Source organism: Telopea speciosissima, chromosome 11 (genome assembly GCF_018873765.1).
Source record: "Telopea speciosissima isolate NSW1024214 ecotype Mountain lineage chromosome 11, Tspe_v1, whole genome shotgun sequence".
NCBI classification, from domain to species: Eukaryota; Viridiplantae; Streptophyta; class Magnoliopsida; order Proteales; family Proteaceae; genus Telopea; species Telopea speciosissima.
Window position 1 is genome coordinate 191,584 of NC_057926.1, and position 14,016 is coordinate 205,599.

Sequence of the window (14,016 nt, forward strand, 5' to 3'; positions counted from 1 at the left end):
TCATGAATGTGAGAAGAAGACGATTGCTTCTCTAAGATTGGACAAGAGATGGTAAAACGATTTACACGAGAAGATACCATTTCGGGAGCCCCCCTAGATTTGAACGTCTGGTCTTGAAGTTGTGCAAAGATTGATCTTCTTAATCTCTTTGATATCTGTTGCCAAAAACCATTGATGAAGAAGGTCTTCCCTCCAATGAAAATTCTCATGATCGATAAGGTCTTCCACCTTTAACACCGGACACTCAAAAGGCCTAGGAGTTTGAATTTAGAAGTTGGGAGAAGATGGGAGCCAATTACTTCCACAAATATTGATCTCAACACCATTTCCAACATTCCATAAAAGCCCCTTTTCAATCACCTTTCTTCCTTCAAGAACGCTCCACCACGCCCAAGATGGCTGATGTCCAAGCTTGGCTTGCATGAAGTTTGCATTTTGGGAAGTAAATTGCCTTGATGAACCGGGCCCAAAGGGAGTTGGGAGAAGAATTCAGGCGTCATGCCACCTTTGCAAGAAGAGCTCTATTTTGAAGAATTGGATCACGGGATCCAAGACCCCCTTTCCTTAGACTTGCACAGTCTCATCCAAGATATCCAATGTAACTTGTTCTCCTCCTCCTTTTGTCCCCAAAAAAAATTGGCCATAGCTTTTTGAGTTGCATCATGATGAGAACTATGCAGAATGAAGTGCGATGCAACATACGAGTAGATGGAAGAGGCAACCAATTTAATTTGGACTTCCCGACCAGCTGGTGAGAGAAATTTATGTTTCCACCCTTTCATCCTTGAACAAGTCTTGTATGTAGTATCTCTGAAGACCTCACTTTTAGCAACTCCAAACTCCGTTGGCAAACCCAGATATTTTGATGGCCCATCGCCATAAGGAACTTTCAACACATGGGAAAACCACCTTTTGAATCTTGTATGGGTGTTGGGGCTAATGTTAGCTCGGACTTCTTCAAATTGATTTCTTGCCCACTAGCTTTACAGTACAAGTCCAGACAAGCCTTTAGATGGGAAACATCTTGCAAATTAACCTCTGAAAATAGATTGCAATCATCCATGGACATCAAATGAGAGCACGTCTCTTAACTCTGATTCCTTTAACTAATTTGGAAGATTCTGCCGCATTAACCACCAAAGTAAGAACCTGAGAGAATAATACAAAAATAAATGGGGAGAGAGGGTCCCCTTGTTGAATCCCCCTTGAGGGATGAAAGGAACCCCTTTCCGACCCATTGACAAGAAGGGTGTAGGAAACAGTTGAAACGCATTCCATCACTAGATTAATCCACTTATTATTATAGAAACCCAAGGCCCCTAAAGCTCTTCTAGTCATGTGCTTTTTTCATATCAAGCTTTAAAGCCAAATATTTTTTTCCTTTTATTTTTGCTTGATATAATGAAATAATTCATGAGTAATGAAGATGTTATCAGATATTACCTTGTTTGGAACAAATGCATATTGGAAAGGGGAAATGATGTCCTCAAGAGAGCTTTTGAGCCTATTCGCCATAATTTTGGAAATGATCTTCACTGCCACTCCACATAGGTTGATAGGACAGAATTGCTCCGCGCGTTCCGGGTTCTTGACTTTTGGAATGAGACATATCAACATGCGGTTCGACTCCAGGGGTAAAATACCTGTTGCAAAGAAATCTGAAATAAACTGGATGAGGTCTCCTTTAGTTATATTCTAGAATGATTGGAGGAAGATGGGGGGAAACCATCGGGTCTAGGGGCTTTTAGGGGCCCCATTTGCTTGAGGGAACTAAGGATTTCCTCCAAAGTTTGAGGCACACATAGAGCTTTGTTGGTGGCATTAGAAACCACTGGGGAAACCGATGCAAGGGACTAGGCAAGAGAATCTGTATCTACTCCTTAAGCTTCACTAAAGTCGGAAAGAAGTTTCTACACTTTTAGCTTTAGGATATACATTTTATTTTGAGGGTAGTTTAATGGAAATACATTCCAATGGTAGTTTGTTTGGACAATGTTTATTTGAGAATTGTTTTATTAAATTAGATTTTGTAAATCATGTTGTTTTTTTCTTCATCTTTTGTGATTAATACTGAGAGTGATGTTGAATCAATCACTTGGCATGCTAGACTAGGACATATAGGTCATAATAGGATGACCAAGTTAGCCAAAGAAGGCCTTCTAGGCCCACTTGCTAAGGTCAATCTACCTACATGTGAGCCTTGTTTAGCTGGTAAGGCCCATTGAAAGCTTTTCGAAAAGGCAGTCCAAGCTACCCAGACCTTAGAGTTTATCAACTCAGACATCTGCGAACCAATGAATGTAAAAGCACACCATGGTGCTTCTTATTTCCTTACTTTCATTGATGATTATTCACGATAAGATTATGCCTATTTGATTACTTACCACTACGAAACATTAGATTGCTTCAAACACTTTGTAGCAGAGGTTAAGAATCAACAAGGCAAGAGTTTAAAAACTCTAAGCACGGACTGAGGACACAAATATCTGTCTGAGCTGTTTAAAGAACTATGTGAGGAAAAGGGAATCACCAGGTAACTGATTATTCCTTACAATCTACAACAAATGGTGTAGCGGAGTGAACGAATAGAACACTTATATATATATATATATATATATATATATATATATAAAATTAAAAATTTGTTGAAAATTAGAAAGGAGGCAAACAAGCCTAAAGACAGACTAAAGGCAAAGCAAGCTAAAGCTTAAAAAGGGGACTCCGTCCTATAACATATTGGTGAGGGCTACGGGGGATCTGTGAGGCGTACCAAGGGGGTCCTTATCCTAATCGATCGTCGGGGGATCTCAGCATATACACCAGACCGATCAAGAGCCACACGGGCCAAAAGAGCCTCCTCCTCTGGCAAAAAGGGAGACAGAGTTTTTTGCAACCCCACTCCTAAATCCTTTTCAACCTGAAGTTTTTCTACTGCCGCGTCCACTGCCTTAACACCAAGATTTGCATTCCTTTAACTTTGAGTTCTACCAATAACTGGAGGTACCATATGAGAACCCACACGACCACCTCGAAGAGCATTCCTACGACCTTCACGATTTTTTCGACCCAACACCTGAGTCCACCCGCCTTGCACCTCCTCTTGATGAGATTGGTCATACGCCAACTCATGTTCTTGCATTCCCTCCACTTGGTTTCCTATGTGAGGAGAAGTCGTGCTGGCATTCCCTTTAATAAAGTCTTCCTTACTCATATTTTCTTGCAAGTCCCCATCACTTTGAATTTCTTTATCATTTGTAACTTCTTGTCTGCCACTTCCTTGCATATCAAAATTTTCAATACCACAAACATTATCAACCTCTATCTCTCCCTCAACATTAAAAATAGTTTCTTCCATATCCTCCAAGGAGAAGCTATTACTCTCCTGAACTAATTCCTCACCTTGAACAGTCGTGCTCCCCTCTTCCAGCTGTGTGGCCCCCTCAGGGTCACTAACTGAACTAGCACCAGCCCTATTCAAAGTCTGATTAATAAGAGAATCAGAAGCACCTTCTCCATTCCCACCAAAAACCTTCAACAAAAAGCTCTTTGAAGAACCTCCATTGAACCATCAATACCCACTTCTTCCTCCTCCTGGGTAGCAACACAAGAGAGCCCGTGACCCAACTGAAGACATCCCCCTGTAGGCCTCCAGGTCTTTTCCATAACCTGTGGAGCATTTCACTGATCAAACCTTTCGAACTCCATAACATCAATCTGAGGGGCATAAAGCTCTTGATCAGCCACAAGAGGACATGCAATCCTTTCCACGGCTACAAGTGCCCGCCCTTTATCCACAACCGCAGGAGCCACCGGCCCTACCACATACTTTGGATTTTCATTCTCACCCCTCATATGTTCTAATCCCTCCGTAGATCCAAGCTTTTGTCCGTGATTATTACCACTTGCAAGTTGATTTTTGTGACAATCATCCACACCATGCCTAAGGTTAGAACATCCCATGCAAAATAGAGGCAGTCGTTCGAAGATAACCTTCTGGAAAAGGCAGAATCACCACATCCAATCCAAACCCAATCTGGGTGTTTTGCACGCAAATCCACTTCCACACAAACCCTGGCAACCACCATTCGAGTGCACCCTACCATCGCCCCATCAACTTTCAACACCTTCCCAATCATGCCTACCACAGAAAGGAAGAAGTTGCCCTGGTAAAGATTAATGGGCAGACCAAGAAACAAAACCCAAACAGGGACCACAGGTGATTCCAACCCCGCCTTGAATGAACGACACCATTTAAAAATTTTGAAAGAGAAACCATTAATAAAAACTTGTTCCTTGAGCCAGACTTGAATGTAATCTTATCCAAAAAACGAAAGAGAAGGTGTCTTAGATCAAGAGAAGTGATGATAACATCAGCCGCTAGATGGAATTTTGCTTGGAGAAATATTTTAATATCAAAGATTGAAGGATGACCATACGAACATTTAGCAATCAACGCTGTCTGGAATAGCAACTTCGAACAAGCTATCTCTTCAACGGAGAAGAAGATTGTAGGGGCGCCAAAGTGAGTCGACGGAGATTTAACATTTACACTGGGAGAATTGAAGGAAACCGATTGCGAGACCACAACCGCAAAAGATTTTTTTGCTCCACAACTCCACCCAACCGTAGGCAAAGCTCCATCGCAAGACCTTGCTCCTGCCATTCGTAACACCCGATCAGGGGGAAGATCCTCCTTGGAACATGGAGGATCGGGCATGGATTCAACTTCCGATCTAGAGTAGATCTGTAATAAGGCTTCAGATCTGTAACAAGACTTCAAATCGATAGTTACAAACTTTAGATCTCATACTGAAACTTCAGATCTCATGATGAAAATGCTTAACTCGACTAGAATTAAATTAATCAAACCCTCTCGCTGGGTTGCCATTGCGGCTTCGCCTTTCGCTAAAACCCTAGATGTAGAAACTACACTAGCTGATGTTCATGCATCCTCACCCGATGTTCTTCTTTTTCTGAATTTAGAGAACACTGATATCTCAGTCTGCCAAACAAATCTGGCTGCAAATTAGGTTGAGTAGGCCTTTCAATTAGTGTAAATTCCCATAGTTTGGGGATGATCCAATGCTCATACTGAAAACCGTGGAGTAGTTTCAGAAATAGCAACTACTAATTCCTAAAACTAGGAACTGAGACTAAACATAAATATCAAATTGGTCATAAGCCAAAACACTTTTAGATATGGTTAAGTTGATGATGAGGTAGACACTCTCCCGATATCCTTCTAGGGGAACGCTCTTCTGACTGCTGTCTATGTCTATAACAAAGTGTCATCATAGTCAGTTCCTTACACTCCATAAGAATTATGGAAAGGCAAAAAATTTGGGGTATATGCGACAATGGAAATGTGTCGGTTATGTTCACAGTACTTCCCATAAGTTTGAAAACCTTAGCCCTAAAGCTAGAAAACATATCTTTATTAGATACTTTGATAGCACAAAAGACTACGTTATGAACGGTGAACACCCTAATGGAGTAATGACAGAGACCGAGTCACACAAGGTAGACTTTCTTGAGACAGATTTCCTTAACATTAGTGACTCTACCATGAATCTTGACCTCTTTGAGATGGAAACTGATGAAAACATCTCACCTACTCTTGGTGAGGGTGGAAAATTAATAACTCGTCTTGTAATCGCTAAAGAGTGTGAGAGTGCACAACCAGATACTTAAGATTCTCTTACACACAGGAGCACACGTGGACACGCTCCCTGTCATCATTTTGAGATTGAGGGGAATGCTCTCATTTTTGTTCCAAGGGATGAAGATGAGTCTGCTTTTGCAAAAGAAGTGCGGTCCTCTCCAGCTAAGGAAATGTGTCAAGATGCTATAGAAGATTAATTGTGTTCTATGAGGTAAGAACCAAGTCTGAGAGTTATTTAACATTTCGCTTGGGCACAAGGCCATTAGGAACAATAGGTCATAAAAATCAAACACAAGGCAGATGGTTCAATTGATCAGTGTAAGGCATGGCTTGTGGTGAAAGGATATACCCAAAGAGATGGTGTAGACTATGAAGAGACATTCTCCTTGATGATGAGGATGGCTTTAATTTGCCTCATTCTAGCAATTGTCGTAAAGTTGGATTTGGAATTCTACCAAATGGATGTTAAAATTGCTTTTCTCAATGGAGAACTAGATGAAGAGATCTTTATAGCTGAACTACTAGATTTTAAGGTCAAGGGACAAAAGCACAAAGTTACAGTCTCAAACATTCCATCTATGGTCTTAAACAATCGTCTAGATAGTGATACATTAGATTTCATCATGTCATTACCTTTGTTGATTTTGAAATGGTAGAAAAAGACCACTGCGTGTATGTGAAACGGTCCAAGACAGATTTCCTTATCCTATCTTTGTATGTTGATGACATCCCACTAATTGGGAATGACATTGAGATGATTGTCGCCACTAAGAAGTAGTTATCTTCTACTTTTAGATGAAGGATATGGGTGAGGCCAAATTTGTGTTGGACGTGAAGTTTGTGAGGGACCACACAAGGAAATTCATTGGTTTGTCTCAAAAGACTTACATAAAAAAAATCCCTCAGCGATTCCATATGAACAACTCAAAACCCATTGATACTCCAATGGATAAGGCGTATGCTCTAAGCCTAGACTAATGCCCTAAAATTGATAAAAAAGAAACCAAATATCCAAAGTATCCTATGCAACCGCAATAGGCAGTCTGATGTACGCGATGTTGTGTAAGTGTCCAGATATATGCTGCGCAATTGGCATGGTTAGTCATTATCAGAGTAATCCAAGACTAAGTCATTAGCAAGCTGCGATATGAATCCTTCGATATCTACGTGGTACTACAGACCTCATTCTCACCTACAGTGGTTCGAATTTGAGACTGAGATGATATATATAGTGATGCTGATTGTGCTAGTGATAGAGACGAGTGCAACTCCACCTCAGGGTATGCATTTGTCCTAGGAGGCACTAGGCAGGGCTATTTCTTGGTGCAGGAAGAAGCAGACTTGTATCGTGCTATCTACGATGGAGTCGGAGTATGTCGCCTGCTTGGTAGCAGTTCAGAAGGTTGTTTGGCTTAGGAGGTTCTTGTAGCGCCTTAGTGTTTCCGCTCATTCAGGTGATGATGTCCTTATACACTGTGACAGCACACTTGCCTTGGCATTTACAAAGGGCCCCAAGTTTGATGAGAAGGCCAAACACATAGACATTCGATATCACTAAATTTAGGACATGGTAATGCAAGGTGAAGTGGTCCTGAAACATATCTCCACTAGCAATATGATTGGTGATCCTTTGACAAAGCTCATTGCTAAAGATGTTTTCCTAGTTCATATTACGAACTTGGGATTAAAACAGATATGATATGTAATTTTTCTTTATTTGGACACTTCAGTTGGTGGACATATATTTGTATCTCTCCTTTTCATATATATCTCATATATATATATATGGGATTTATTTGTTTTAGCAATATTGTGTTATATATATATATGGGATTTATTTGTTTGAGCAATATTGTGTGTACACATCTGTTTGTTTTTTTTTTTAAATATATCTTTGTTTTATGACTCATTGCCCGGACAACTTGTCGTATTTGTGATTGTCGTAGTCATGAGTACAATACATGAAAGGGGTTAGCGCTACTCATCACGAGGGTTTGAGAATGCTAAATCTAGTGTAGTTGGATCATTTGAGGTTTTCTGAGATAGTTTGTGAGTGATGTGTTATGTTGGTTAGAAGGAAGCTTGATATAGTGCTCCTACCTTGTCCTATCTCGTTAGGTCGCATACCACATTTCCTATATGAAGAGTTACACACTTGAGATATGATTGAATGAATGATTGAGTTAGTATGCCCTTTGTGGGCAAGTGAGAGATGTTAATCGAACCGGGTTATACCCAGTTCGCGATGCCCACCTAAGAGAGCAACTACACGCTAGGTACGACCTGCAAGGGAGAGAAAGAGGGTCAACCACTTAGGTGGCCTTCCACCTTTTCCTATTCCTAGTGTGATTCTATGAGGGGAAGGGGGTTATATATACACCTAACTCTCAACTCCTCTAATCCTAAGCTAAGTCGACAATTGATTCTCTCTCTCATTTTTGTTCTTCAAGTCATTGTGTTTTTTATGAGATTCCATCAATTCCTAAGGCTTTATGGTGTGAATTTCTCTGTAAAGAATCCTTTCAGATATCTAGAAGTTGAAGAAGATCATAAAACTCGTAACCATTACACTCCATGAGTAATCTATTTCGACTGTATTCTCATCTCCGTTCATATAACACTCGAACCGTATCCATAGGATTCAATCCATGCACAAATCCAATCCTTGAACAACCAATTATTGCATATTAAAAATTTTATAGATTCGACCTCTGATCATTAGGGTCGACTAAATCCATTAAAACAGCCCGTTGTTATTGGAATTCCTTGGCGGCTCTATGTAAAATATTCGTTTGAAACTCAACCCCGTGCTGACAAATAACCAACTCGGTGGTCATGTCATATCATTGTCAGATATGTAACATGTATATGAATGCCAAAGCGCTGCGCCACATACCCGTCATCTCTGGCTTATACGCTTCTATTCTTATTATCCTCACTTGGCTGTGCTCCTTTGTCATATCATTATCAGTTTATCACATGTCAGATATCACATATATACGACATGACATAAATTTTTATCCAAAAAAGATATACATATATTAAATGCCAAGCGCATCCAACCATCAGCTCTGGCTTACATGCTTCTAAGTTCCCAGTTACCCCCACTTTGCTGTGCTCCATCGATCGTCCCTCGTCTCCCTGTCTCCCTCTCTCCCTCTCTGCTGTTGTTAGGAGTCAGGGGAAGGAGGGCTCTCTCTCTCTACTTTGTTTGTTTCATTCTTTCCCTTCGTCTAAGTTCTGGTATGCCTGAAGGTATTGGGCAGTTCTGTCCGAAGGGAAGGAAGGAAAGAAGTGCTACAGAGCTAATGGTGTCGACCTCATTGGGTCTCTCAGGCTTATTCGAGATTCAAGTTTCCGCCATGAATGATGTTGATGACATCTTCTTCTCCAGTCACTCTTCTTATTCTTTCTCGACCGCTACTGCAACTTTCGTTGGAACTGATTATCCCGAGCCCAAGTCCGTCGCTCACATGAACAGCGCCGCTTGATCAAAGCCCATAACCTCTCCCTATTCGTGCGACGAAGATTATGCATGATCCCTTTTCTTCCCTTATTTTCTCCTCTCTATCTGCTTCACTTCCCTTCTTCAGACCCCCTCATATATTCTGATTGTATAAATACTCTCCCGTAAACTGTAATGGAATTGAATCTGGAGGGAATTCTCGATACTAGTTTATCGTACTAATGGTGTCCTCAACGTAGCCGATCTTTTCTGATCTGATGTCAGCGACAACTGCCACGATAACCATGACGGCAGCTACCACCAGTTGTTTTCCGGTCTCCACCGTTGTGGATTTCTTTAGCAGTTGGAGCAATCTGCGAACTTCTTTAATCAGGTAAAACAGAACAAACAGAACAGAGCGGCTTTTATTTTATTTCATTGGTTTCTCCTCCTTAATGCTGCTATATTAGATGCATACTTGTCTGGAGTTGTATTGTTATTTGTGAGGCAAGAAGTTTTTGTGCTGCATTTCAAACCCCTTTCTTCTTACTATCATCAGGTATGATCGTCGTTGGAATGGGAAGGAGACGCACAGGTGCCTTTCCCCTTTGACTGCTTCTGCTGATGCCTCTCCTACTACACTTTTTAGCAGTCAGGCCAGGGATTCCCATTTTTACCAGGAGGTCCGTTTTCATTCGTTCATGTTATTACTACTTACCCCCAGCAATCTCTCCTGGGACAACAAACTCATCAATCAATCAATCCATCATCGGTCATTCTTCAATTTAAAGGGAGAGATAATCGAATAGTCTCCCCTTTTTTCTCTGTTTAAGTTTCAATTCGCTTGTCCTGATCTGCCCATCTCTTCTGTTTCTTGGAATCCCTCTTTTTGCATGCGACTCTCAAACAATTGCAGGTTCTTAAAGCTGCCAGGGAAAAATTCACCCAAGAAATCTCCTTTCAGTCGAAGGACAAAGAGGTTTCTCTTGCTAAGGTATACAACTATAAACTCGTTTCTTTGTCTTCCTGGAATTATAAGTTCAACGAGATCAATCTGCATATCTGACTTCACTCGTAAGTTACACGGCTTTTGAAAGTGATCCCTTGGGTCCACTTTATTACGTTTACTGATACAAACATGAGATGTTTTGTGATTTTTTGTTCAAATTTCTGATCTTGTATTATATTTAAAGAAATCTGGACCTACTTATCTCACTTTTGATTGTGGTTGAAAATTGATGCAGAACTGAAGATTAATGACCTTGGGCCATGTGTCCTTTGAGTATCGTTGTATGCATGTTAGGCTATGCTTCCACTGAAGTTCTGTTTTTTCCCCAATTCATTGCTGCAGGCTTTGCTATATGTTGCGGCTGAGGATGAAACCTTTATGGCTTTCAATCAAGACATGGATGCTCGCTCCCTAATGAATGAAAGGAGAGATTCTTCAGTCTCTATTCAGGCACAAGAGTGGGATTCCTTGGAAGCTTTTCTGTTGGCTGGAAGGAGCATATCTGAGTGGTTGAGTGAGTTGGATGCTATTGCCAAACAAGTGGAAGCAGAGTTGGTTTCGAGAGACATAGGTTGCCATTTGGTGGAAGTGTTGAAGGCTGTAAATGTAGTTCTTTTCGAATCACGTGGCTTCAAAAGGTTTCATGTACTCTTAGACTCAAAGCTTTCATACTTGCATGCGGTGCTAAAATCTGGCTGTGGCAGTGGTAAATCCTTATCCTGGTTCTTCTTATCTTTATTCCTGCGAGCACTCTTCTTTTCTGTTCCTATTGAAACTATATCTGGGGATTGTGAAATTTCCTGCTTTGAAGTACACTATATCTCTCATTCTTTTCCATTCAGTAAATTGATCACACCTGATGAAATTTCACCTTGTTGACAGCAATTTTGCTTAGCATCATTTATATTGAAGTTTGTAGAAGACTTGGGGTGAAGATTGTTGGTTCACGAGTTGGGGAGGAATTTCTGATTTGGCCTCAAACTGGGAACCCTGAGGTGTGCTAAATTGACAAAAACTCTTTCCTCACTCATTCGTATTGTGATTTTCTTTCACCCTCTCTAATGGCCAAGTATTTTAACTGATGTGCAAGTTTACCGTAAAATCTTTTGATGGCATGACTTGTTTAACGATTTGGCATATAATAGCTAACTTGTTTTAGGATTTGACATATAATTCTGAAGTATTGGTTTTTCTTTTTATTAAAGGAGCTTTTCAAAGTCTCTGCGGGACACAGCTTGTTTGCCATTGTTAATGGAAGTTGTGTGGAGGATCCTAGATCGAAGGCTTCTGACTTGAATAGCAGTTCACTTTCAGGACTTGGCATTGCAACCAACAGAGACATCATTGGAATTTCTTTGGCTAATCTGATTGTAAGTTTTAGTGTTAAAATGTGGAGAAAGGTTTCCTCTGCTGCAGTGGAGCAAAAAGTCCTTCATTGGCATTCATTTCTATCTTAGGAGGGTAATTCCATAATTCCTTGTTGGATAGATAGGATATCCTCTGAATTGGTCACATAACAAATGTATTAGCCCATCTGAATTAGATGGATCAGCATGCATTGGATTCTTCGCCTTGTAATTTCAGTGGACCAGATTTTTCCAAAAGGAGATGTGCTCTTTATACCCATTTTTCGTACCTTCTTGGCATGTGCTGTAGTCCAATTGGGCTAAAGCTGGGCAATGAATGGAGAGTGATGTGGGACATGTTTAACACAGTTTGGGTACCAATCAGATTACCGCTTGGCATATATATAGCTTCCAGTGGAGGAAACGTACCCCTTATAAATATCCATGTGTATAACTTAGTAATTATTTATCTACCTCAAATTTTTGTTATCCCATTATATAGTTTTGGTTGTTTACCTTCAGCTCAATTGTTTGTAGAGGCTTCACTGGAAACGTGCTTCGAGGATGAGCTATGGATTGATGCTGACCTCTCCACTTAGGCCTGTTTATGACAAAAATGGAAAATCAGGAAAACTTGATGATTCAAAGGCTCCTTTGTTGCGGCCTCAAGATTTGAGGTAGTTGTTTGTATCTCCTTTTTTTATACTGATATATCAGTGTTCTCTTTCACCTTCTTTTACATATTTTACCAATATTCTCAGTCTGCTTACATGGTGATGTTTTAAGCACAATCCTTTTAATCAGAAAGCCTAAAGTATCATATTACAGTCACATATTTCAAATTGAACTAATTAGTAGTATTTTCTGGATAAAGTAAACTGCTGTGGAACTAACATGCCATGGTTGTGTTTGATTCATTAGGTTTTATACTTCTTGTTATTGACAGTTGTGGATCTTAGACTCAACTATAAAGAGTTGGGGAAGTCCATTATGTGATTATATACAATGAGAAATGATTGTATTGAACTTATTAAAAAAACACTGAATGTACACCTATCTTTCACTTTGTTCTGGAAGCCTCCTGGCTATCATAATTGACTGATGAATGAACTCTCAGTGTTTGAATTGGTTCCAGTGTTGAGTTTTTAGGATGTTACAAATCCTGAGAAGAAACGGAAAAACTAGAGAAGAGTTGGGGAAGAAAAGAAGAGAACTCAATCCACAGAGTTCCTCTCCCACAGTTTGTATTTATAATAATAACCAATTACATCAAAATAGGAAACTCATTCCTTGTCAACCAAGAAACTAAAAATAATAAGGAACTAACCCTAACAAGGAAACTAACATAAAACAATGGAAACAATCTAAGAAACCAAGATAGGGACAATCCCCCTTTTCATGGTAAGTTACCCAAACTACCCTTGTGTTAAGAATGGTTGTATTGTATCAGGGGTATATGTGTAAATATCTACTTGTACTATTTTCTTATTTTTTGTCATTTGTATAAGGCCAAGGGCCTAGGTGTAATTTACTATTCTTTTCAATATAAGCATGTTAGTCTCTAGGTTAGAGACATAACACTTGAACACCAAAACCGTGGCTGCTCTCTTCTCTTTCTTCTCTTCTCCTTCTTCAACCTAAAATCTAACATGGTATCAGAGCTGTTTGCTCCTGGAGTTTGAAGGTGATTGAAGATTGTTTGGAAGGTGAAGAACAGTCTCTGTGAAAGAAAATAGCATACCTTCTCAGACCTGTTTCTCTCTTGTCTGCAGTCCAAATACTGAGCAACCAAGTGCTCTAGTTTCGTGTGGAGGTCTTGTTTCTTCTCATTGTGTTCTCCCACATCTCTTGGAAGCACGCAAGGAGTAGAAGGGAATCTCGGCCAGGCTGTTCTGCCTCTGTTTTCCGCCAGCTGCAGTGTTTTTTGGCTCTTGTTGCTTCAATGGGTTCTTGTTTGACCAGTTTCTTTGGTCTATTTGAATTGGTTTTTGGTAAGGAACAATACTCATCCTTACTCCGTGGTTGTTTGATCAGTTTTTAGGGATTTAAAGGCCTATTTTCAGGCTATTTATCTCTGTTTTTCCTGGTTTTCTATTGCTGTATTTGTGGGACTGTTGTTGTGGTTGAGATATTTGTTATTTGGGCCTATCAAGTGTTTGATTAAAGGTCAAAATGGGTGACAAAGATGCTGCAACACCCCTGCCTCTTGTAGACACAGCCCAAACAGCCCCATTTCTTCCTTCATCCTTTGAGAGTCCCAATATCCAACTCCCTATTGCCAAACTTGAGAACCACAACTATTTGGATTGGTCCCGGTCCATGAAATTGATTCTCCGGTGTAGGGGAAAGATGGGTTACATCAATGGTAGTATACAGGCCCCTCTTCCGACTGAGCAAGGGTATCCCAAGTGGGACTCTGAGAATTCCTTGGTGATGGCCTGGCTTCTTTTCTCCATGAAGCCTGAGATTGGAAGAAGATTTATGGGCAAGGAGACTGCCAAGGACATTTGGGATAGTGTGGCCCCTATTTTTGATCGGGTTGGGGTCTCTACTA

The 14,016-nt window shown here is 40.4% G+C and overlaps 1 protein-coding gene across 3 annotated transcripts in view; it reads left to right on the plus strand.

Moving 5' to 3' along the window:
* The first annotated feature begins 8,860 nt into the window (after window positions 1-8,860).
* LOC122645930 overlaps window positions 8,861-14,016 on the plus strand; it is a 50,085-nt gene continuing 44,929 nt past the window's right edge. For 2 of the 3 annotated variants that reach the window (XM_043839343.1, XM_043839344.1), the window contains exons 1-7: window positions 8,861-9,501; window positions 9,667-9,790; window positions 10,024-10,101; window positions 10,459-10,822; window positions 10,999-11,111; window positions 11,322-11,486; window positions 12,000-12,139. In XM_043839343.1, coding sequence (XP_043695278.1) covers window positions 9,386-9,501; window positions 9,667-9,790; window positions 10,024-10,101; window positions 10,459-10,822; window positions 10,999-11,111; window positions 11,322-11,486; window positions 12,000-12,139 — 1,100 coding nt within the window. In that variant the 5' untranslated portion in view covers window positions 8,861-9,385. The remainder of the gene's footprint in view (window positions 9,502-9,666; window positions 9,791-10,023; window positions 10,102-10,458; window positions 10,823-10,998; window positions 11,112-11,321; window positions 11,487-11,999; window positions 12,140-14,016) is intronic. The other variant, XM_043839345.1, reaches the window with a different exon arrangement.